The following is a 23,862-nucleotide window of genomic DNA, read 5'->3' on the forward strand; positions in this document are numbered from 1 at the left end:
TATAAGGCCCATGGGCCTCTTGTTCAAGATTGCATTAATTTTAGTGGATTTGGCCCCACCCCTCCGGCCCCAGGGAGGCTAGGACCATGAAATTCACAATGTTTGTTTCCCTTCATCCATTTTCACTCATATGGAGATGCCACCACTTGCTGGTGGAGAGCTGCAAATTTTACCCTATATGACTCACCACTTATGTCCATTGAGCAGTGAAGGATCTTTTACGTGCCAGCACCTACTGCGACAAGGAACATTGGTTTATATGTTCTTATCTGTAGAACTGTTCTCCATGTCCCATTATTCAATTTTATTAGCTCATTTGCATAGAAATGCCTATATCTAGCCTTAATTAACGACAGACAATTTAAAAAAAACAAACAAAATGATGTGGTAATCAGACATTTATTATTTACTTTTTGATTAAAATTCATTCAGGAATGGTCTTAGTGTAAACAACTGTCCTCACAAATCAAGCTTTATAAATGGCAAATTAATATTCAGCTACAATATCTTAGAGATCAAGAAGGTGGGACAATAAGGTAAGCCAAAAAATATATACATGTTTATGGAATTTGGAATATTGACTTGAAAAGCATGATATAAACAAGAAAAATCTGTTTGATTGAAAGACCAGAACATTAACCATGAAAAAGGGGCTTAAAATAAACAATTCATATGAAAAAAAAATTCTGAATTATTGATATGTACATATATATATACACAGTAAAACTCGTTTAGTACAAACACTGATACTGCAAATTCACAGATACTAAGCAAAGTTATTCTGAACCTCAGCTATATAAAGAATTCCTTATAGTTATACGGATATAACGAATTATGGATACATGTATAGAGAAGTAATTTCGTAACTCCCAGTGACTTCAATATAACCGAGTTTTACTGTATATATTTGCTTTTTTTTTTTTTTAAGTGAATGGATGAAATTTCAAAACTCTGAACAACCAAAATTATGGATAAGAGAATAAAACTACTGTTTACACAACCAAATGTAAATATTCTACTGTGATAGTATAGCACCTCCTATAAATTATGAATAAATTAACAACACTGAAATTTTTTTAATATTACCCCACTTTAAAAATAAGTAATGTCATATAATACTGAAATAATTATTTTAAAGTCATTTCTTTTGAGTTCTTCTGAGGCATAACCAGATTTTAAGACATATACTAAACTTTAATCATAAAAAAATAAAAATACAGATAGCATAAATATGGATGAAAAAATAGATAGAAAATTTCCAATGTCAATTACAACCCACAAACACGAGCATAAAATGAATTTTCTGGGCACTGCAACATACCTAAATAACAAGAGGATGAACTTCCAACAATATTCAAGCTGTCTGTTAATGAATGCTGACAACATTCACAACAAGCAAAATACTTTCTGCAGATCCGGTAAATTTGTATTTTTCTACAGTATCACAATTATAGCTTGGTTTTTCTGGTTATATCTCATTCAATACATTTAAGGAATGTTTTTAATTTTTGTGTGAGTTATTGGTTTGGGAATCACACAGACATCTTGTCACATAGGCATATTTCATGAGACATGCAAGTCTGTGTGATTCACACACCAATAATTCACACTAAACTAAAAACATTCCTTTTATTTACAATTTGCATGTTTGGACGCACCAAAAATATACTCAATATTTGAATTTCTTGCTGCCCTATATAGTTATCCTTTTACTAATGTCACTGTAGCCTTGTTGTGATGTCACTTTAACGCACGTTTCTCTGTGTATACGAGAGCCGTTCAAAAATTACGCGGACTTGTTGCACATAAAAAATATTTGATGATATAATAGGGCAAAATGGTACACATAATATAAAAGAATCTTTACTTATATAGTCTTCAAAATTTCATATCAAAATGTTGTAAATTGATATCAATTTTGGGTGATTTAATTATCAGGACATATCATTAAGTCAACGAGCAGCAAAATCATGGACATGGACATTAAAAAGAACTTTCATTTTCTCAACATGTTCCAAAGAGTTCCTGTACAGTTTGACTGTTTGAGTTATATTATCTACTCAACAACCACACACCACTTAAATTCTATAAAACAAGTAAAGCATATATTCTTTTTTTGTTTTAAAACCGAAAAACTACAAATATTTATGAGATATATAGTGTGACATTGGTCCTCAAATATGTTCTTTACAGTCCGGATAAAGTTTTCACCAATAATCTTCTTTCCATCCTCCCATTTAGCCTTTTTACAGAGGTTTAATGGTCTAAAATTACAGTTTGCTATTTGTATACAACTGTCACAAATACCTTATTTTACTAAATGTTTTACTATGCATATTTTGGATCTATATTGGTGATATCTCGGGTATCACATATAATACTTAACAAAAGTGCATAGTGCCCCATCAATTCATGTCATTTTCACAGGCATTGCGTCAGAGAAAAATCACTATATTTCTGTTAGTACTTCAAATATCATGTCAGAAATCTAAATACATAGTAATAGAATAATATAAAGAAACATTTGAGAAAATTGTCGAAAAATATCATGAATTACAGAAAATTATTGAGTTATATTTTGAATTCTGCATGCCTTTGTTTCAAATTTTTTGTTGTGCTCCATACATACATGTACCTCTCCATGAGCAATATCAACACAGCAATAATTTTAGGAGAATTTTTTTAAAATACAGAAATTTTGCTAAAAATTTCTTGGAATCTTTAAGATACATATTTCTGTGAAATGTCATAACTATATGATGTCTGTAAGAGGAAATAATAGCAGAGTCTGCGTAATTTTTGAACGGCCCTTGTATTTCTATGCGCAAATATACCCGTAAACGATATTCAAATCAATTTCACAGTTGGATTAGTAGAAAAACAAAGCGAATGTAAATATTTATTTATATCAATTACTATAATCTTACGAAATATTTGTTTTCAGAAAATTCTATAAGGGCTATTGTCTACCAAATTTTCTCCAAAACTTTGAAAAATTTTGAAATCTTTTAAAATTTAAAAAGGAGGTAAATAACATTATACCGGTATATATTTTCCACCAGACGCAAAATGAATTTGCTATAACTGTATCTGTAAATTCATCATATCAGAGTTTGTAATAACAATAAGATTTTACAAGGAATTATATTCAGAAATTTTGTCAGGGATTCTTGAACACTTTACTAAATCTGTAAATTTGCTCTACCTGCTACACTCCCTACATAACTGTAGAAATAATCTTCTTCATTGTTGGCTTTTCAAAGATAAATACATGTATATCTATCCGTATATACTGATTCCTTGAATTGAAAAAAATCTATGAATAAGTAAATTTCTAAAAATTTGTGAAATGGATACATAATCTATCTTAATCTTTAAAAAAATCTTAATCCTTAAAATACATATACATTTACATTTCATAAACATTTAATTATCAAAAACTATTATTAGTTTATTTCCAATAGTTAAATAATAGCTGGACCCTATTTTACAAAAGAACTTACGACTAAGACTAAATTATGTTTTTTGCAACTAACATATGTATTGTCCTCTTAAAGCTGAACACTTCTCATAAATAGGCACCATCAGACGGGAATATAAGCCTTTCGATTTCATTACAACCAATTACACACTTGAAAATTGTGGCCGACATATAGTACTCCTTTCGTGGTCTTAGATTTTTTGCGTTTAATCCTTGTTTATATGTGCATTTTCTGTTTGTAAATAATGTATTGATTTCTATTTCTTTTTGATACTTTTCTCCTGTTTTGGAAAAATTGCATAAAATTTGATGATTTCATTGTGACCAAGTAGCATGGCAGTGTAAGATGTATGTCTTCACTCGTCTGACCTCTACAAAGATTACATTTAACTCTTAACAAATCTGCTCCTTATATAGGGGTTGTAGGGGACAGTGTAAATGACAAAGGAAATATGGCGGACTATGCCTTTTACGAGTAGTGTTCAGCTTTAACATTAATGTCAAATATCCAATTTCTAAAGAATTATGAAAAACATTTTTCAAAGTTATTTCTATCTTACTGAGTACACAGTTTCTTAAAAATAAAATTACTGTAGATCACTTAATTTTCGAGAAACCTTATTTTCGCGAGATACACTGTAGTCATTGACTCTTTATTAGCGAGACGAAATTTTCACGAATTGTGGTCATTGCACTTTATAATGTTAAGGAAATCTATCATACGCAAAAATGAAATTTTCGCGAGCATACTGTCTCAAGTAATTACGCGAAAATAAAGTTCTTGCGAATAAAAAGTGATTTACAGTATTAATCTAAGTCATATGAGTGCTTTTGTAAAACATAGCCAAGAATCTTCAAATATAACCTGAAAACTTTCTTAATGGCCATTTACACTTGCATCACATGGAATGTTGGTTGAGGTCTTTTCACAGTTGGAATTCTGATCCAATTTTTCTAATCGTCCTTCTGAATTGCGCTTTGCCATTTTTTCTGCAATTATGGAATTTTCTACAGGAAGATAGCAGCACCATTCTGCATGTTTATCAGATAGGAACTCCATACTGTCTAGAAACTTTTTTCCACTAAACCCTCCAACAGCAAACAAGCGCTTATCACAGGTTACCACCCCCACATTAGCGCGAGGAATGCTTAGTGATGGACCCATTACCCAGCCTCGGTCCGGGGTCAAGATCTCGGTGGACTTGAGAGACTGCGACCCATCACTGCCTCCTGTCAGGTATATAGTGCCTGTAAGTAATACAGATAAAACTAAAATTTACAGCATATGCTAGATATATTTAATTTCAAGAGACCATAAAAAATGTTTTAAACACTTGAATTTCAATAACATTTTGGTACACAGTATTACTTAATTAGGATGTGTAATATGTTACATGCATGCTCATTATTTACAGTAGCTTAAAGTATGTTACACAATTAGTCAAAATTTTATTTCTTTTAAGATAATTGTATCACAAAACAAAACATTTGTGTGACATTATATAAATGGTGCCTGTTTTGAAGGTAGCAGTTGAAATTGACACCCCAAGGAAAACCATTATCAACCGACGAGTAAGCGGAGGTTGACAATGGTTTTCTGATGGGTGTCATTAATGATATATAGTTTATCATACAAGTAAAAATTTATGCTAATTAAACATTAAAAAATTCATTGATGTATCAAGCAGTTTTAATTTTATGGTGCTAGTCCACCAACATTTCAAACAACCCTCGTAGATTTCACATTTATGTTTCCATCATTTAAGTGTAAAATAAGAATGGAGACTTGACCCAACCATGTTCAAAATTCAGTTTTCATGTCTCTAGTAAACCCATTTTCCACTAAATATGCTTAACTGTCAACCTTGAAAATAAGATTGTCAAATGATAAGCAGTTCAGTAAAATAAAATAAAATGTTTTAAAGATGACATTTCAGAGAAGATGATTTTAGAAAAAAATAAATTTTTCCGTGAATTTTGAAAACTGAGAATTTAACATACATGTATATCTCAGACCAGGGGATTGTCCCTGCCTTGTACGCCCTCTTTCTTTGACAAAACTGCATGATCCCGTTGCAAAAGCCAGTGATGCTTAGCATTATTTAATACTTTTATGTGATAAAATATATCAAACTCTACTTCTAAGATATTGTTTAATAATTCTGATATAGAGAGTTAATAAATTTAGGAAATTTATTTTTCTCAAAGCAACTGTGACCCAACTCTCATATAGCTTAAGTGCAATGATTCTTTAAAAGTAAATGCAAAAGACTTTGTATTGACTGACTGTAAAGACCTAATTTGTCTTAATTTTAGCATTTGAACTCATTATTTGTAGACTGCATGTATATTTTAGTCTGATCAAAGTCCTTTTTAAACCTAAATTAGTTGAGTCAAAAGATCAATTTTATCTTAAAGACAAACCATTAAAAACATCACAACCCGCTCCACGTCGCGGTATGCTCAGCTGTGGACCTAACTGCCATTTCTTCACCTCTGGATCATAGATCTCCACTGAATTTAAGCAAATCCATGCATCGGTACCACCAATAACATAAATCTTCCCCATGAATGTACAAACAGCTGCCTGGTACCTTGCTATTGAGAATGGAAATAAAAAAAACTATGTAACAGAAAAAAAAATGATGTAGTCAATCAGTTACTCTGTTTAACAACTAACCTTACCCAGGCAGCTCGCAACCTCACTTTTCTAAGCATACATTGTGCTTAGTATTCAAATATTTACATTTTCAATGTCTTTGACTAAGAAAAAACTTAAATATCCTCATCATTGAGCTATTTGCTCAGCTTTGACAAGTCTGTATGCTTGCAGATAACTGAATTAATTTTTTTTTAATTAATGAAACATATGTAGATAACAAACAGTATTCAAGATCAAAAGTCCATACAACAATACAAAATAGGAGCAGAGCAAAAGTGGACCTCCAAAACATCAGAGGCGGGATCAGGTGCCATGAAGGAGTGAACATCCCCTGCTGACTGGTCACACCTGCTGTGTGCTCCTTGTCATGTTCGGGAAATAACTGAACAAGAGGCTCATGGGCCACATTGCTCACCTGAATGTCTTTGACTGTGCTGTTCCTTAACCTTAAGTTTCAGCTTTTCTGGTCCAGTGGTTCTTGAGAAGATTTTTTAATGACCCCACCTTATTTTTGTCTTTTCTTGATTATCTCCCCTTTTGAGAAAACTTGATACTTCATTTTAATAATTTAGACTGCCTTTCACCAAAGAATGCTTTGTACCAAGTTTGGTTAAAATTGGTCCAGTGTTTCTTGAGAAGAAGTCGAAAATGTGAAAAGTTTACAGACGGACAGCCAGCTAGAAGGACGGAGGATGGACAAAATGTGATCAGAAAAATTCATTTGAGCCTTTGGCCCAGGTGAGCTAAAAGTCATCGTCAATTTGGTGTATACTGTGAAATCACTAATTTTCAAAGAGGTTTAATTTTCGTTGTTTTCAAGGTATGAAGAGACCCTTGAATTTATGTCCACTATGAAATGGAATTTTTCACATATATCACCACTGAACAATTGTTTATCCACAAAATCAAATCCCCTTGAACCAATATATTTTCATCAAATCATGGAAATTTGATCCCTCAAAATTATGTGATATTACAGTAAATAATGGACTAACAATTAGTATGAAAAATGTCAGCATTTCACTCAATAATAAATTGTATTCGCTGACAAGGTCATTGCATCGACCATAGAACTTATGAAATGATGACTTTAAACAAGACTGCCGATATTCTTGTTTCGTCAACTTGTTTGTCAATAATTTCCTTCGTTTTAGAAATTGTTCATATATAAAGCATGCTTTTGCATAATGAATCAACTGAGATATATAAACTCTGTATGCAGGTGATGAAGGTATACTGCTGCATAAGTAAGGGAAGTTGACAATTGTAAAGTTAAAGTCATCACATAAATTAGGAATTAAATCAAATGTAAATAGAAGGGAAAACTGTCTGGGATTATTCTTACATTACTAAACAAAAAAAAGATGACCTTGGACCTCCCACCCCTCCCCTAGAGAATGTGTATCTGTGTTAAGTGGACAAGAAAGTAATAGATATGAAGGTTTGGAAGTGAATGACCCCCCTATCTCAAGTTACAATGAAATCAGACCAATTCTGTCAGAGAAGTAGCATTTTGAAACATGTTTATGGACAGATAGATAGCAAGACAGATGGACTGGCAACTGAAACCTTACTATTCCATAAACACTTCTGGTCTCAGAGCAATAGAGCTAACAAGAAACATTCACCTGAGCAAATTTTAGAAAGGGGGGGTGTTGAATTTAATACTACTTGGGAATGCTTTCATATTAATACAGCATATGACTTTGCTGTTCTTGATAAATATTGATAGATATTTTAAAAACATTTTCTTCCTATTTATATATAAAAATAAATTTGATTCCCCATTGTTTCCCTCCCTACCCCAAAGGACCATGATTTGAATAAATTTAAATCAGGATTTGAATAATAATAATTCTACACTATCAGTAAATGCTTCCATATTTAGTATCACTAATCATGGCTTTGCTTTTCTTGAGAATAAGATTTTTAAAAATATATTTAATGTTAAACTTGGATTCCCCATTGTGACCCCACCCTACCCCTGGGGGTCATAATTTGAACAAACTAGAATCAACACTACCTGAGAATGATTCCATATAAATATCACTAATCATGGCTTTGAAGTACCTGAGAAGACAATCTTAAAAGATTTCCCTATCAAGTCCTACATGTATGTAAAACTTTGATCAGCCATTTTGGCCCCATCCTACCCCAGGGGGTCTTAATTTGAACAAACTTGAATATACACCATCTGAGGATGATTCCACATGAGTTTCATCTTTCCTGGCCTAGTGGTTCTTCAGAAGATGATTTTTAAAGATTTTCCCTTTATACTCCTATGTAAAACTTTGGTCGGCCATTATGGCCCCACCCTACCCCCGGGGTCATGATTTGAACAAATTTGAATCTACACTACCTGAGGATGCTTCCACATGAGTTTCATCTTTCCTGGCACAGTGGTTATTGAGAAGAGGATTTTTAAAGATTGTCCCTATATACTCCTATGTAAAACTTTGGTCGGCCATTGTGGCCCCACCCTACCCCAGGGGGTCATGATTTGAACTAACTTGAATCTACACTACCTGAGGATGCTTCCACATGAGTTTCATCTTTCCTGGCCCAGTGGTTCTTGGGAAGAAGATTTTTTTAAAGATTTTCCCTATATACTCCTATGTAATATATATGATTTGAACAAACTTGAATCTACACTACCTGAGGATGCTTTCAATTTCCTGGCCCAGTGGTTCTTGAGAAGACGATTTTTAAAGATTTTCCCTATATACTCCTATGTAAAACTTTGGTCGGCCACTGTAGCCCCCTCCTACCCCCGGGGGTCATGATTTGAACAAACTTAAATCTACACTACCTGAGGATGCTTCCACATGAGTTTCATCTTTCCTGGCCGAGTGGTTCTTGAGAAGAAGATTTTTTTAAAATGCCATTAATTTTTCACTAATTCATCATTATCTCCCCTTGGAAGAGGGTGTGGCCCTTCATTTGAACAAACTTGAATCCCCTTTACCTAAGGATACTTTGTGGCAAGTTTGGTTGAAATTGGCCCAGTGGTTCTTGAGAAGAAGATGAAAATGTGAAAAGTTTACGACGCTGACGCCGACGACGACAGACGACGGACAAATTTTGATCAGAAAAGCTCACTTGAGCCTTCGGCTCAGGTGAGCTAAAAATTACCAGTTTTATGACGTTACTTAGAAACAGATTTTACTTTTGGGTCAATATATATAAAATTTTGTACAAACCTGTAATCAGGGGAGCAATAGTATCCCATTCATTGGTTTTGGGGTCGTACACATGGCACTCATTAGAACTCTTTTGTCCCAAACATCCTCCAATGCAGTATAGTTTTTCATGCAATGAAGCCAATCCTATACATAAATAAACACAGAATATAAACACATAATATATATATTTATCCCACTTCAGACAAATTTGTAGATTACTGATTGGATAAAAGCTAATCACATGACGCCCTGAAATTTTCCGTATTACGTCGCCGTCAAGGAGTAATATCAAAATCGGGCATGCGATTACGTTCGAAGCATTGCCATTGTAAATAAAAATGTCGGCTAAGCAACAGTTTGCGTAGGTAGTTTTGTAAAATTTCTTGTTACAATATTTTATGTTGATTGTTAATGGATTAAAAGTTGATATTTTCATAACATGCACATAATTGTTTTTAAATATTTAAAAAGGTCTTCAGCGGGATAAATTTGTAACACAGTCAGTTAGGGACCTAATACGGAGTCATACAGGGTGTGAAATGGAAATCAGTATTGGGACTTGGCTTCGCCTCGCCCAATACGGATTTCCATTTCACACCCTGTATGACTCCATATTAGGTCCCTAACTGACTGTGTAACTAATATTTCAATGTTGTTAAAAAATTATGCCTGATATTTTACAATTCAATCTTGATTACAACAAAAAGTTACACATTCTTCTCTGTTAATAATTTACCTTGAGAAACTTTGGCATTCCGTACTTCTCCATGAGTTATCCACATCTTTTTTTCTGGATCATAGTATTCCAATGCACTTTGCTCCCTAAATCCATCTGACCCCCCAACTGCATAGATGAAACCTCTTACTGAAGCCACATTAAATCGTCCTCTTGGCACCGTCATGTCTGCTAGTGGAATCCACTTATTGTTGTTGGAATCGAATCTCTCAGATGTTCTAAGACATTCTGATCGGTCATATCCACCTAAGAAAATTATTAAAAGTCCTTCTATTTCACAAAAAAACTCACAATTATCTTTGCATGGACTTGAATTTCAAAGTTTTACTTGCTAGGTTGCATTTTTTTTACGGTATTTGTTTCTTTCCAAGCACCAATGACATTATTTATTGAACAGCCATCGTAAGAAGTTTCCACTTAAGTTTCAATTTTTCTGGCCCAGTAGTTCTTGAGAAGATGGCTTTTAAATATTTTTCCCATATGTTTCAATGTAAAAACTTAAGATATCCTCTTAGTGGCCCTTTTACCCCTGGGGCCATGAATTAAAAAAATTAAGATCTATGCTATCCAAGGATGCTTCACACAAGTTTTAGCTTTTCTGGCCTTTTTGTTCTGGAGAAGAAGATCAAAATGTGAAGTTAATAGTAAGACTTTACGAATGGATAAAAGACAAGGTAATCAGAATAGCTCAATTGAATTTTCAGCTCAGGTGAGCTAAAATGAACTTGAAAATGTTGGCAAATCATTTGCTTTAGTGCATTTCTTGAGAGAAATTTTGAATTTTTTCCCTTCATAGCCTAATGATAAATTTTGTGGCTCACATCCCCTTGGACCATTCCTCAGAAAATTTAGAATGTACTTTATGTCTGGAAACTTTCATATAGGCTTTATTGTTTCTGGTCTAGTTGACATATTTTTTAGAGATTGATTACATTATAATAATTGAATTTATAAATTTGATTCCATTTTGTGGCCTGGCCTATTCCAAGGGATTTGAACAATTTGAAAAATCTATTATGCGAAATTTTCCTTGAGCTTTTAGCTCCAGTGAGCTATGAACTATATGACTGTATCTCTTAATAATTTTAACTAACCGGATTCTTAAAAACTCAAGACTATTAACAATATTTTTAATAGAGATTACTTACCACATGCAACTAGCTGCCCATCTAAAACCTCCAAGCCAAATGCACAGCGAGCTGTACTCATGACTGCCAAGGGTGTGAGAGAGGACCTACTGTCAAAGAACTTGTTGGGAGTCACTGAAGCAGTCACTGGTGAGTCAGGTTCATCTGGACTGGTACTGCCACTTCGAGCAGATGGAGCACGGTAGTGAACAGAAATAGCTGCCATCACACCATTTAACATAGCTAGTGCCAGATATGATTTATCTGCCAAAAGAAATTAGAATTTTAGGGAAGGATTAAGTTTGATAATGATCATTACCTGCATCTAAACTAAAACTCTGTCCAGGAAATCTTAAAATATATTCTAAGTCAAAAGAATATATGCAGACTTCAACCTTTTTTTTTTTTGCTGTGACCTCATGTTAAATACATTGTATGACAGAAATTGAATTATGAATGGATTGCAGTTCTATATTATTTCCAATAAAATGCACCTTTCATTTGATGTGTTGCAATGATACTCCACTCCTTCCTTGAAACAGGTCCACTTGGATTAATACTAAACTTTCTGACTTGTCCAACACTGCTATTTGAAATATGCATGTCTGTCCCCTCCTTTGTTTTTGTGGCAATCATCTTTGAGAAAAAATAGAGTTTAATAAATTGACCAGACATCGTCAGAAATGTTCATGGTCAATGTCAATCTAATTTTCAGTCAATCGAAGACCTATGAAGGGTTTCATAAATTTATATATTATTTTTTCTAATTGCCATTGTCAGAGCGTTGTTCTACAGTGTAGTGATTGCATCTAAACTACAACTCTCACTCTACTGTTACAAGTATGATCGAGTTATGATAGACACAGTAAACAAATGGAGGAAATGGATAAATACAGTAATACTGGTCAATATCATCGGTTGTTCAGATAAAACTGGATTGAAGAATGTAAAAGTAAAGCCAAGATTAAGAAATTCAATCTTTAAAGTCTTGTAGTATTCGTGTTTATTTTGTAATTACTTTACCGTCTTTAAGGTTGTTTGTATTACAGTAATCGGTCCCAAAATGTTATTCATGTCATTCGACACACCCTCTCTGTAGAAATTCATCCGCAACAACCATAACGTTTTTCTTGCGTAAAAAATAAACATAATATCGTTGTTTTGTAGTAGAATTAATTGAAGATACAATTGATTTAATTTTATATTCAAGCTATTATTCATTGTGAACTTTTTCAAAGAAATTGGTTTACAGCTGTTGCTATTTTCTATTGCGGATGCATCCACTGACACATTCGGTCGCGTAAATCTGACCGATCACTAGATGACGATCGAGCTTTGCTCGACGCCATAAAAATATAATGACTTGTTTAATGTGAAAATTTCTGTTTATTTAGTATTATACAATTACTTAATATCTGATCAGTCCACAGACCAGAATATATTCCCAAGGAACTGAGAAAAGCTCAATGTGTTCTATTGCCCAAGACCAAATGTGAAACTTTGAGATATCCAGAGTTACATGTAAATCATTTTATTGTCAATTTTACAGCCCTTTGGCAATGAATATTAAACAAATTCACATTACATATCTACAGAATTTTTTTGTGGTTTTGTGGGCTGGGCTAATCCTCTATCTTTTTGTAATTATTTTAGTATTATGCCTTCATTGTTTGTTCTCTTACCTTCTTCTTGCTCTTTTTGTAATCCTGTACAATACCATCCTGATCCTTCACAACATCATCACTCACGTCCTTGAAGTCTGTTAAACTGTTGTCAGTGTTTAAATTCAGAACATTCACCTGAAAATGATTATAGTTTGAAAACTTTATAGAATGCTGAACTCATTATATATTAGAAGTGCTCAAACAAATAACAACTTTCAAAATTGCTTGTCATCCACCAAAAATTATAAACAGAAATGGTGTTTTGTTTCTTGATCATTAGAGCCATGTTTCAGCTCCAGACAGAGAAGTATTCCAAAGTTGTGTTTATCTTACCTGTATCTTACCAGACAGAGAAGTATTCCAAAGTTGTGTTTATCTTACCAGACAGAGAGGTATTCCAAAGTTGTGTTTATCTTACCTGTATCTTACCAGACAGAGAAGTATCCATAATTGTGTCTATCTTACCTGTTCTGTCAGATCTTCAATTCTTGGTTTCTTTGGATCGATATTTTCTCTTGCCCAAGCCAAAACTAACTCAAACATATGCTTATCATTACTAGATTCTAATAAATCCTGGTCAGCTCCTGCAATATACACATACACTATGATAATAGACCCAATAAACACAGCAACATGAACTGCATAACTCTACAATTTAAGTTTCACCACTATAAGGGAGTTTCTGGCACCTTATTTTTTGTCCCCCGCTTTCACTGAAAGTGGGGGATATTGATTTAGGACTGTCTGTCCCTCTGTCCCTCCCTCTGTCCGTCCGTCTTTCTGTCTCTTTGTAACCCTTTTGTTTCCACAGGATATATCTTAAAAACCCTTTAAGCTTTTGCAATGAAACTTGGCATAGCAACTCCAAGTAGCCTAAAAAAGAACCCTATTGATTTAGAGGTCAAAAGGTCAAGGTCATATATTAATAAATTCTGTCTCATTTAACACTTTCATTCTTGTGCAATATCTCGAGAATACTTTGAACTTTTGTAATCATCATGATATTTTATATAACAACTCCCTGTAGCCTAAGGAAGACCCCTATTGATTTTGAGGTCAAAAGGTCAAAGTTCAAGGTTGTAGATAAATACATTCTGTCTGTGTATATCACTTTCGTTTCCGGGCGATATCTCAAGAAGATTTTGAGCTTTTGCAATGAAATTTTACATCAAAACTCCCTACAGCCTCTCTCACCCCTCTCAAAGTGGCCCACCCAATTTTTTTTTTAAGTAATTATTGTATTAAATGTCGCTTGGCACTATTTTTAGCACAGGGGAATGTGGAGAGTTATTACATAAAATACAGGTTGTCCGCAGACTTTTTATTCTTATAACATCTATCAGAACTGTTTTAATAAAGGCTTAATTAGACACCATGCATTGTGTAAAATTCTGACAATATCGAACGTGAATATATATGCATGTATGAGGCCTAATGTTTGCATATAATTTACAGTAGAAGAGAACAATTGACTCTAGAGGATATAGCTTGAATATAAAAAAAGGAAGCTAACTGCAATCAGAGTAGGTGCCAATTCACAAATATTTTGTGGATCTTTGAAGAGGTACAGTAGAATCCCGCTATTACGGTGACGGTTTGATAAGATAGAATGCTTATTATGTTGTAAATTCAAAGCACAAAACCATTTCTTAACATATCTATACAAAAAAGAACCGTTTATTACGTTGTCCAAATCAGCCGGGTCTCAGTATTACGATGTAAAAATTCTGTCATTTTTTTTTCACTCCGTGTTTATTCAGTGTTGATTGAAGGTAGACACTTAAGGAGACGCTAAATAAACACTGGAACACCTGTGCTCTGACAGAGTGTTAACTTACAGCAGGGACGTAGCATCCGGGGGGGCCAGGGGGGCCTGGCCCCCCCACTTTTTTGGCCAACATTACCTTTCCTATAGGAAATGTTCGCTGAAAGAAAGGTTGGCCCCCCCACTTTTTACCACAGTATAGTGTTATCAAGGAATTGTTGGAAAAAAATTGGAAGTGAAAGTAATTTGGCTTTGAAAAAGTTGGCCATTAACCCCCCCCCCCCCCCCCCCCCCCCCCCCCCACGAAATAGGATTTTCGACTTTGGGTGACATTTAACTTTTGCGAACATTTTTTTTTTTTTTTTTTTTTTTTTTTTTTTTTTTTTTTTTTTTTTTTTTTTTTTTTTTTTTTTTTTTGTCAATTTTTTCAGGTAAGTAAAAAAAAATTTTTCTCTGGTTGGCCCCCCCACTTTCAAAAACGATGCTACGTGCCTGTACAGGGTGTGTATCATCACCACTACATTTTCAAAATTTTCATTACCGCTACATAGTCATTACTGCTGCCAAAAAACTTACATTACCGCTACATAAAAAAAGTACACCTTACCGTTACTTTGCCCCTTTCATTAGCCAGCCACTTATGCATGTACAGTACAACCTATACGTGCATAAGACCCGTTTCCCCTGCTCACCACGGGTAGGTGAAAGTAGGACTTTGAACAGGATGGGTTTTTTTTTTTTATTAGAATCAATTTTATTTCATAAAACACAAAAAAATTAAAATCAAGCACTGTTCATAGATAAAATTCTAATTTTTGTCAAATGTTTTTTACACTATCGGTAAAGCCTTGAAAGCCATTTGCTTTACATGTTGTTGCCTTGTCATTTCCCCACTGTCGTATTTAGCTTTCAGTTCCTTTTTTGTGTTGTGTTGTTGATTCTCCTTTCGTCCTGGGAGAATCCCGTTTCTTGCAGCACGCATTTTCAAGTAACTTTTTGTCTGGACAGACTGAATCTTGGCCAAAAAAATCAAAAATGCTCAGATGTGAACTATAAAACATTGTGTCGAACTCTTTGTGAAAAATTTCATACTCAACATCCGCATTTGCCCAAATTGCAGGTGGAAATGACGATGTGCTTTGGAAAACACATCAAACACAAAGCACTCTTCAACTTCTTGAGGATCCAAAAAACCCAAACCAAAGAAAACTTTCAAACACTGTCCAAATTCTGTTGATTAGAACTCATATGCCAAACCATACTTGGCTAAATCGATACGTAGCGGTAATGAGTTGTTTTTGGCTGATTCAATACGTAGCGGTAATGAGTAGTTTTTTTGCCGGAAAAATGTAGCGGTAATGATCGGTCAAAAATCTCAAAAAATGTAGCGATAATGAGTTGAAATTTTTGGCAATGTAGCGGTAATGTTGACCTCCCAACTTACAGGGCAGTTAGGTGATTCGTGAAGCTTGATTTCACATACCTGGACTGTTCTGCGAGAAAAGTTTAGAATATTTTTATCAGCTTTAAAATGTGATAATTTTAATGAAAATTTATTGAGAAGAATTCGCTTAGTTAAAAATATCGTAAGAATGTAACAGTTTAGGATTAGCTCCCCTCACCAAAGTAAAATTATTGCAGCAATATTGCTGCTATATTGCGGCAACATTGCATCAACACATTTTTGTCACCAGAAACAAGCTTTTTGGGTTAGTGAAATATCACCACTAGCTGCAACAACTTCTGGTGACTTTCTGGCAATACTGCCAGAAAAAACTTTCTGGCAACATCTAGGATTATCCATTATACAGGCATTTTTGAACATGCTCAGTCATTTAGTTCCTCTTTTTCACCAAAGTTGGAGGGAATTCAAAGGCAAGCATGTTTTGCTTCATTATTGACTTGTATCAAGTAAATTGGAGTTGTTAATTGTGTAAAATGGGATTAGACAAGATAGGTAGTAATTAAGACTGAATAATGTGGAACGGCCAGGAAAAAAAAGAATTTCAGCAGTTTCCATGGCATGGCCTTTTGAAAGAATTAAAGGAATGTCGACTCTGTTTTCATGGTATATATATATATCAGACTTGGTAAGACAAAACATTATCTTTTTGTGATGAATGATTCCATGGAGATAAAATAGGAAAAATTATATGTACAGTGAAAACTGTCTAATCCGACACCTGAATAATCCGACACACTGTGAATTCCGACGTTAAATTTCTTTCTCATTTTACTATTTTCCTTGTTTTTAACACTGTGCAATCCGACACCCTGTCTATTCCGACACAAAATCTGTCTCCCATAGCATGTCGGATTAGGCAGGTTTCACTGTATTGTGATGCATGTATACTGGACTTGTACATCTATCCAAGCTGATGTTGCAGGAAAAGTTGAATGCATGTTATTAATTAAATGCAGGGACACATATAATTAACTGATTGCATAAATTTGAATACCAATGAAAGAAAATTGAATCTATGTAAGTTGGAAATTATATACAAATGGGCAAACTAATCTATTAAGGGTCCTCCATACCATGTGACTTGTGACATATATCAAGACAAGAGGCCCATGGGCCACATCACTCACCTGAGAAGCTTTGACCATTCTGTTCTTTACCAGATTTCCCCATTGTAATACATATTGTGACCCCACCCTACCCAACTAATCATAATTTAGACAATTTGAAATCTACACTACCCCAGGATGCTTCCACATAAGTTTCAGCTTTTCTGGCCGAGTGATTCTTGAGAAGAAGATTTTCAAAGATTTTTCCTATATATTTCTATGTAAAACTTTGATTCCCCATTGTGGCCCCGCCCAACCCCCCGAGGGTCATGATTTGAACAATTTAGAATCTATACTACCCCAGGATGCTTCCACATTAGTTTCAGCTTTTCCATACATGTTAACCTATTGTGATGAAAAATAGGGACCACAAAAGCGGTAGCATTGCGCGCGTTGTTTTATGCTTGGATTTATGAAGATATATTGCATGTAATATACATGTATGGCCTTAAATGAAAAAAACAATAATTAATCTTAAATATCTTTTGCACAGAAATAGACAAAAACAAATTAAGTTTTACATAAATTATACATATTCAAATATTTTTTATGCTCATCGTTTTGCTTTGATTGGCTACTTAATTAACTTGGCCTTTTGAAGAGTGATCTTTGCTGATATAGCCTAGAAGCAATAATTCTGAATCTAGTGAATGTTCATTCAGTTGTCAAACACAACAAATGATAACATGGTTTAATCTAGATCTAAAACTAATCCTTATCTTTCGTTTAATAAATCGAATTTCCCGCAATGATCGAAAACGAAAGTAGAGATGTGCCTCATGGCTTGGTCAATCGAGTGATTTCTATTGACTTTATTGATAAAATTGCGAGCTCCTATGCTTTTATAGATGATGTCAAACGTTTTCATCCGATTCTAAAATGCTGTTTCTCCTTTTTCATGGCAGTTATGTCGACAAAATTTATCGTAACCAATGTAATCACTTATTTTTGTGCTGTTGTCGTTGTCAAATACGTGCTTGAAATCTATGTACACATCGGTACAAAAAAAGCGTTTGTATGCTTCCGGGTCAAATCACGCGATATCTAACGAGATTTCATGACAAGTGGCTTCAAAAATGGATACCCAAGCGAACCAAAAATACTTTAGACAAAACTTTTGTAGAAAAGTGGTAGATTTACAAATAAAATCGGTAGGCGGGAGATGTAGTAAAAAAGCGGTAGACTCCCGCCTAAATCGGTAGAGTTAACATGTATGGCTTTTCTGGCCCAGTGATTCTTGAGAAGAAGATTTTTTAATGACCCCACCCTATTTTTGTCTTTTCTTGATTATCTCCCCTTGTGAGGAGACTTGGCCCTTCATTTTAACAATTTAAATTCCCCTTCACCCAAGGATGCTTTGTACCAAGTTTGGTCAAAATTGGCCCAGTGGTTCTTGAGAAGAAGTCGAAAATGTGAAAAGTTTACAGACGGACGGACAGACAGACGGATGGACGACGGACAAAATGTGATCAGAAAAGCTCACTTCAGCCTTCGCCTCAGGTAAGCTAAAAAAAATACTTTTACTTTCGGTTTTATGTAGTTTGTACATTGAAGAATTGTCTAGCACCGCTTGTAAGAGAGTCTTTCAAATGCTTTAGAGATAAAGGTTTTGTCAAGGGAAAAGTATGCAGTACACTAAGAGCGACACCTTAATCATATACAATGAACACATGGCATGGTCACGGAGTGACCGATAGAAAAAGATGTTCATTTTTTTTCTATAAAAGAACGACAAACGACTGGGTTTATGTTACATAATAATTCGTAAACAAACAGGTGTCGGTATGACAAGAACTTTTGGGTTATTTATAGTGTTGGCAGATCGGACGATTTTTAGTAACCGGTTACTCGCTTCATCTTCCGATCGAGTACCCGGTTACTCGGATGATTTTTGGTAAAATTATCAATATCTATTATTTATCTTATTCTATACTTATCGGTAGTAGTAATGCACAAATATACTGTATAGGAGGAACATTATATTTAAAATACACACATACGATATCGTCAAAGATTTGCGATTTTAAAATAAAGAAAATTAATAGGGAATTCGACAAACAAAGACAAATTAATCACCATTTTACACTTTCTTTCTCAGCCCCCGAAATATGTCGCAATCAAGGAGAATAATTATTTATATACTCCATATTTAATAGTTGATATGTGGAGTGTCCAGTAAATCGCTGGTTACCGAATAATTTAAACTTATGTGATATAACAGATTTTGAATCAGCTGATCTTTTGTTACAACTCCAAGCTTATTATGTCTGCGGCGGCATCTCGTTAAAATATCAAATGAGGTAATTATAACTCAGGCCTTCAAAATATGTATACCCCAAGCCATCAATTATATAAACTGTGAAAACTAATCAAAACAGTTTGAATCACTACAAACATGCACTAGATCAAGTCTAACCTAAAATTAGGGAAATATGTAAGTTAAATTACATTTATAAATTATAAAACATTCATTTTCTATGCCTTTACTATGCATAATTTATTTTACCGAGTAACCGAATAGCAGTTTTACTAACCGATACTCGCAACGTTCGACGGTTAACCGGGTACTAGTTGCCAACACTAGTTATTTATACTTTCAGGCTGTTTGAGTCCCAGGCAACAGGAAAGATAACTCCATAAAGGAACTTTGCCCATGGAAAAATAGTCATCAAACTATTTACCAGAAGCATTCTATTTCCTTGTTTTTCATCACAAAACTTGTAAGGTTTGTGGAATTGTGACATATCTGGTTTGTGAAATAACAAATGTCAGTTTGGATATAACAAAACACTTATTTACTGTGTATTAGGACAATTGCAAGTTTATCTTCCCCCTGGACAGCAACTATTGACGAGAGGGAGGAGAAACTTGCTATTGTCCAACAGGTGTATAATATACCTGTTATTTCCACTGGTATCTGAGGTAAGCCATAAAACTTCTTGTTGCTTGTGACAGCCATAATATTCCTCTGTATGAAGTCATCAATGGTTTTTCGCAATTCTTCATCCTCTGCAAACTTGCGTATTCCTGAAAATTGATGATTATATACCATCATAAATCGATCCATTTGCACATCTCTCAAACGTCAAAACTGCTTACAAATTTATTCAGTTACTAATTGTTTCTTTTTCTGATTATTTACATCAAGGATAGTGATCCTTCTTAGACCTATAGATTCTAGTCAATGTCAAGTGAATCTTAATTGATGACAATCAGACAAACATGTACTGATCAAAGCTTACTGACATCCTTGTTATGTGATACGCAATGATATCTGTAAAAAAGATCTGGCAACAATCAAGGTGATCAGAAGTATCCCTGAGCATCTGAATATATATTATCAAAAATTCTATTTTAAATCATGGTTTTTAATTTGGGTATTTCTCTTTTTTTTTTCCCTCTAATATTGAGACTTTTTTTAAAAATACAAGCTAAGCTTCAGATGCCCAGTTATTCAGAGAGGGATTCCACAATCATCTTAGAATGTATTGAATTAACATTTATATACATTTTTTGGTAAATCAAAAATGAAAATACTTTTAAAAGTAATGAATCTTACCGTAAAAATTGACAAAATAAAATTGTCCAAGTCCTATTTTTCTCTCAGATTTCTACTTGAAATGAAATTAAAAAGTGTTATAATCCTAGAGACTTTAAAATCTGTGTACTATTTTTGCCTCCAGACAGTGCTTACCATATCTAAAACTTTCTTTTTAGCTCATGAAATCCCTCAGTTTAGATTCCTAGACAGAACAATATTCTGTTCACCAAAATATTCCTCTGACAAACACTGGTTACCAAGTAACAACACCCATATTGCCATGGCAATGCATGGAACCCATGGGTGGTACTTGAAAGGAAGAAGGTAGAGAGGGTGAAAAGTCTGCCCTGGGGTAGGAAACCATGTACCTAGGCAGTTATCACTTGTCAGACTGGCTGCCAGGAAACTGCAACAGGCAGTTGCTGCATCCTTCAGTTTCAGGAAAGTGGCCATTCTATAGACAGGCTTGACACTTTCCTCTGGTACATCAAGTCTGAAATAAATCTTCATTTTGTTAAAAATCATACTTATGACACATCAATAAGATAATAATTTAGTTAAATGTTATAACGGACTTTTTCGTTATTTCCCGATCACGACAAGGAGCACACGGCAGGTGTGACCTGTCAGCAGGGGATGCTAACTCCTAAATGGCACCTAATCCCACCTTTGATGATCCCAAGGTCCTGTTTGCTCTGCTCCTATTATGTATTGTTTATTGGACTTTTGAGCTTGTATTCTATTCAATTTCTCCATATACTTCATGTAAAACTAAGAGTCCCTATTGTGACCCCTTCCTTACCCCAAACTCCAAAGGCCATTATTTTAACAATTGTATCTTCACTATCCCAGACTTACACATAAATTTCAGTCTAAAAGCCTCTGGAAAAAGTTTGGTTCTTGGGTCCAAAAAAATCCATGTTGCCCTTGAACCCAGTGAATAAATGTATATTGTTACATAACAATATAAGACAGGAATTTGAATACAGGTTTTACAAAGTGGACAAAATCCAGTAACAGCAGTGTGTAAGAATATTCTAGACTAAGCAAGAAGTAAGAATCTGAATGAAAAACATGCATCATTTACCTTCCTGTGTAGGTGTAATCAAGTAAATACTCAAAACTTTGATGGTCCTCTACATCTTTCAGAACAAAGGTAATCTCTTTTTCCTTTGTCTCAAACATGTTCAGGAAAAATGGGCTAGCAGAAGCAAGGACTGCACGATGTACTGGATAATCGTGGGCCCCCACCACAAGGCAGGCATCACAAAGCTGCTTTTCTTTGCGCAATTTACATAGACTGGAGAGTAAATCTTTCTCGTAGCCGGGTTTTTCATAGCTCAGTGGAGCTCTTGTGTTTTCTGTGGCTTCAGACTCCTCCTCCATCTTTTATATTAGTTACTCAGTACTGAATGCTCAGGAACAATGCTTATCCATCTGCAATAATGGTAAAACATAAAAAATATATTTGTTTTAAAAAAAAATATGAACCATTAAAAAAAAATTATATAAATAAAATATATCAAACTAACAAAAAAATCATGTTTTGTGTCTTCATGCATCAACAAAACTTACACATAACAATATAAAATGACATTTCATTTCCTTAGGTGGAAAAAGCCAATTAATATATGGCAGATATAGTATTTACATGTATATGATCCCTGTAAAAATGAAATATAATAATACAACAGCTAGTTTCAAGAAATCTAGTGAACAAATTCCCGGATTACAAAGTCAATGACCCCAACCAAAACGACCTGACTAAACAGGCGGTGTATAAAACTTCCAAGTCAGTGACCCTAAGATTCCAGTAAACATGCTGTATTTCATACTTCATACTAGAATTTATGTAGATCATTAAGATATTTTTACTAACCTACTCTTTCTTCACAACTAAAAGAATTAGTACACATGTCATGCACATCTACTGATAATTTAATTGGCATTCATTCATTCATGCACCTCTTGTGCACATAATACATGTACATGATTGGAAAACAAAATAGAGAGTATATGTGTGCTAATATACTGTAAAGATTCTTTTTTCCAGAGTCATAATTCTGCAGAATCACATTTTCCATTCAATCTAAGAGAGAAAACAAGATGTGTTTGTGAAACACTGATGCCCCCGTATGGCAACTTAGCAAAGATGCAAATTTAATTTTAATTGGTACCAAAAGTAGGGTATTCTCACTGGAAAAACAATTGTGAAATTTGAAAGTAGACCAATGTTAAATTTTTTCAGTAAGTACAAAAAAAGTACAAGGTCAAAAGGTCAAGGTAATAAATTGGTATCCAATGAAAGGTCTTGGCACATAGAATACTTATGTAGAGTATGGAAGCCCTAGCCCTAACCATTCAAAAGTTCTGGCCAAGGTTAAAATTTTTTAAAAGTAGGCCAAACTCCAAGGTCAAAGGGTCAAGGTTGTTGGTATCCAATGAAAGGTCTTTCAACAAAGAATACATATGTGAAGTATAAATGTCCTGGTATCTACTGTTCAAAAGATATGGCCAAAGTAAAAGTTTAAAATTTTCATGTAAAAGTGGGTCAAACTCCAAGGTCAAGTTCAAAGGGTCAAATTTGGTGGTACATGTACCCAAAGAAAGACCTTTTCACAAGGAATACACATGTGAAATATGAAAGTCAAGGCTCCACTAAATCAAAAGTTATGGGCAAGTTTAAAGTTTTTGCTGACAAACAGACAGACAGAGAGACAGACAGACAGACAGGACAAAAACTATATACCCTCGAAACTTTGTTTACGGGGGCATAATAATGTAGATTTCTTGAAATGCCATTGTACGTTTTAAATATACTTTAGGTAAACTGTCTGAAACTTCATCAGAAAAAATTGTGACTGCATACTGTACTTCATATGTTAATCCCCCACATACACATACAGAATATTATTATCTTCTGATCAATATTAAAACATCATCCCAATCCCATCTTCAATTAACTAACAATTAGTGTTGTTACAAGTCATCATCAAAAAAAACCCTCACTGAACACATTGTTTCCAAACAAACAATTCAAAATTTTAAAATTGATAGTTGTAAAGAAACTGGTTTTACAAGACAAAGGACATTCCCTTGCTCTGAGCTCTGAGTCTCAATTTTAAAAATTCAT

At 34.2% G+C, this 23,862-nt stretch overlaps 1 protein-coding gene across 1 annotated transcript; it reads right to left on the reverse strand.

Annotated features, from left to right (window-relative positions):
* Window positions 1-383: 383 nt before the first annotated feature.
* Window positions 384-22,171, reverse strand: LOC134277930 (influenza virus NS1A-binding protein homolog A-like). Its single transcript, XM_062760229.1, has 11 exons — window positions 21,817-22,171; window positions 21,098-21,222; window positions 20,087-20,215; window positions 13,318-13,436; window positions 12,871-12,987; window positions 11,683-11,824; window positions 11,210-11,452; window positions 10,062-10,307; window positions 9,344-9,469; window positions 5,906-6,079; window positions 384-4,729 (listed from the first exon to the last, which is right to left on the reverse strand). The coding sequence occupies exons 1-11, from the start codon at window positions 22,113-22,115 to the stop codon at window positions 4,359-4,361; spliced, it is 2,091 nt and encodes a 696-aa protein (XP_062616213.1). The 5' UTR covers window positions 22,116-22,171; the 3' UTR covers window positions 384-4,358.
* Between the last annotated feature and the right edge of the window lie 1,691 nt (window positions 22,172-23,862).

This window comes from Saccostrea cucullata, unplaced genomic scaffold (assembly GCF_032062105.1).
Source record: "Saccostrea cucullata isolate Sc308-1 unplaced genomic scaffold, CSIRO_AGI_Scuc_v1 ctg965, whole genome shotgun sequence".
NCBI lineage: Eukaryota > Metazoa > Mollusca > Bivalvia > Ostreida > Ostreidae > Saccostrea > Saccostrea cuccullata.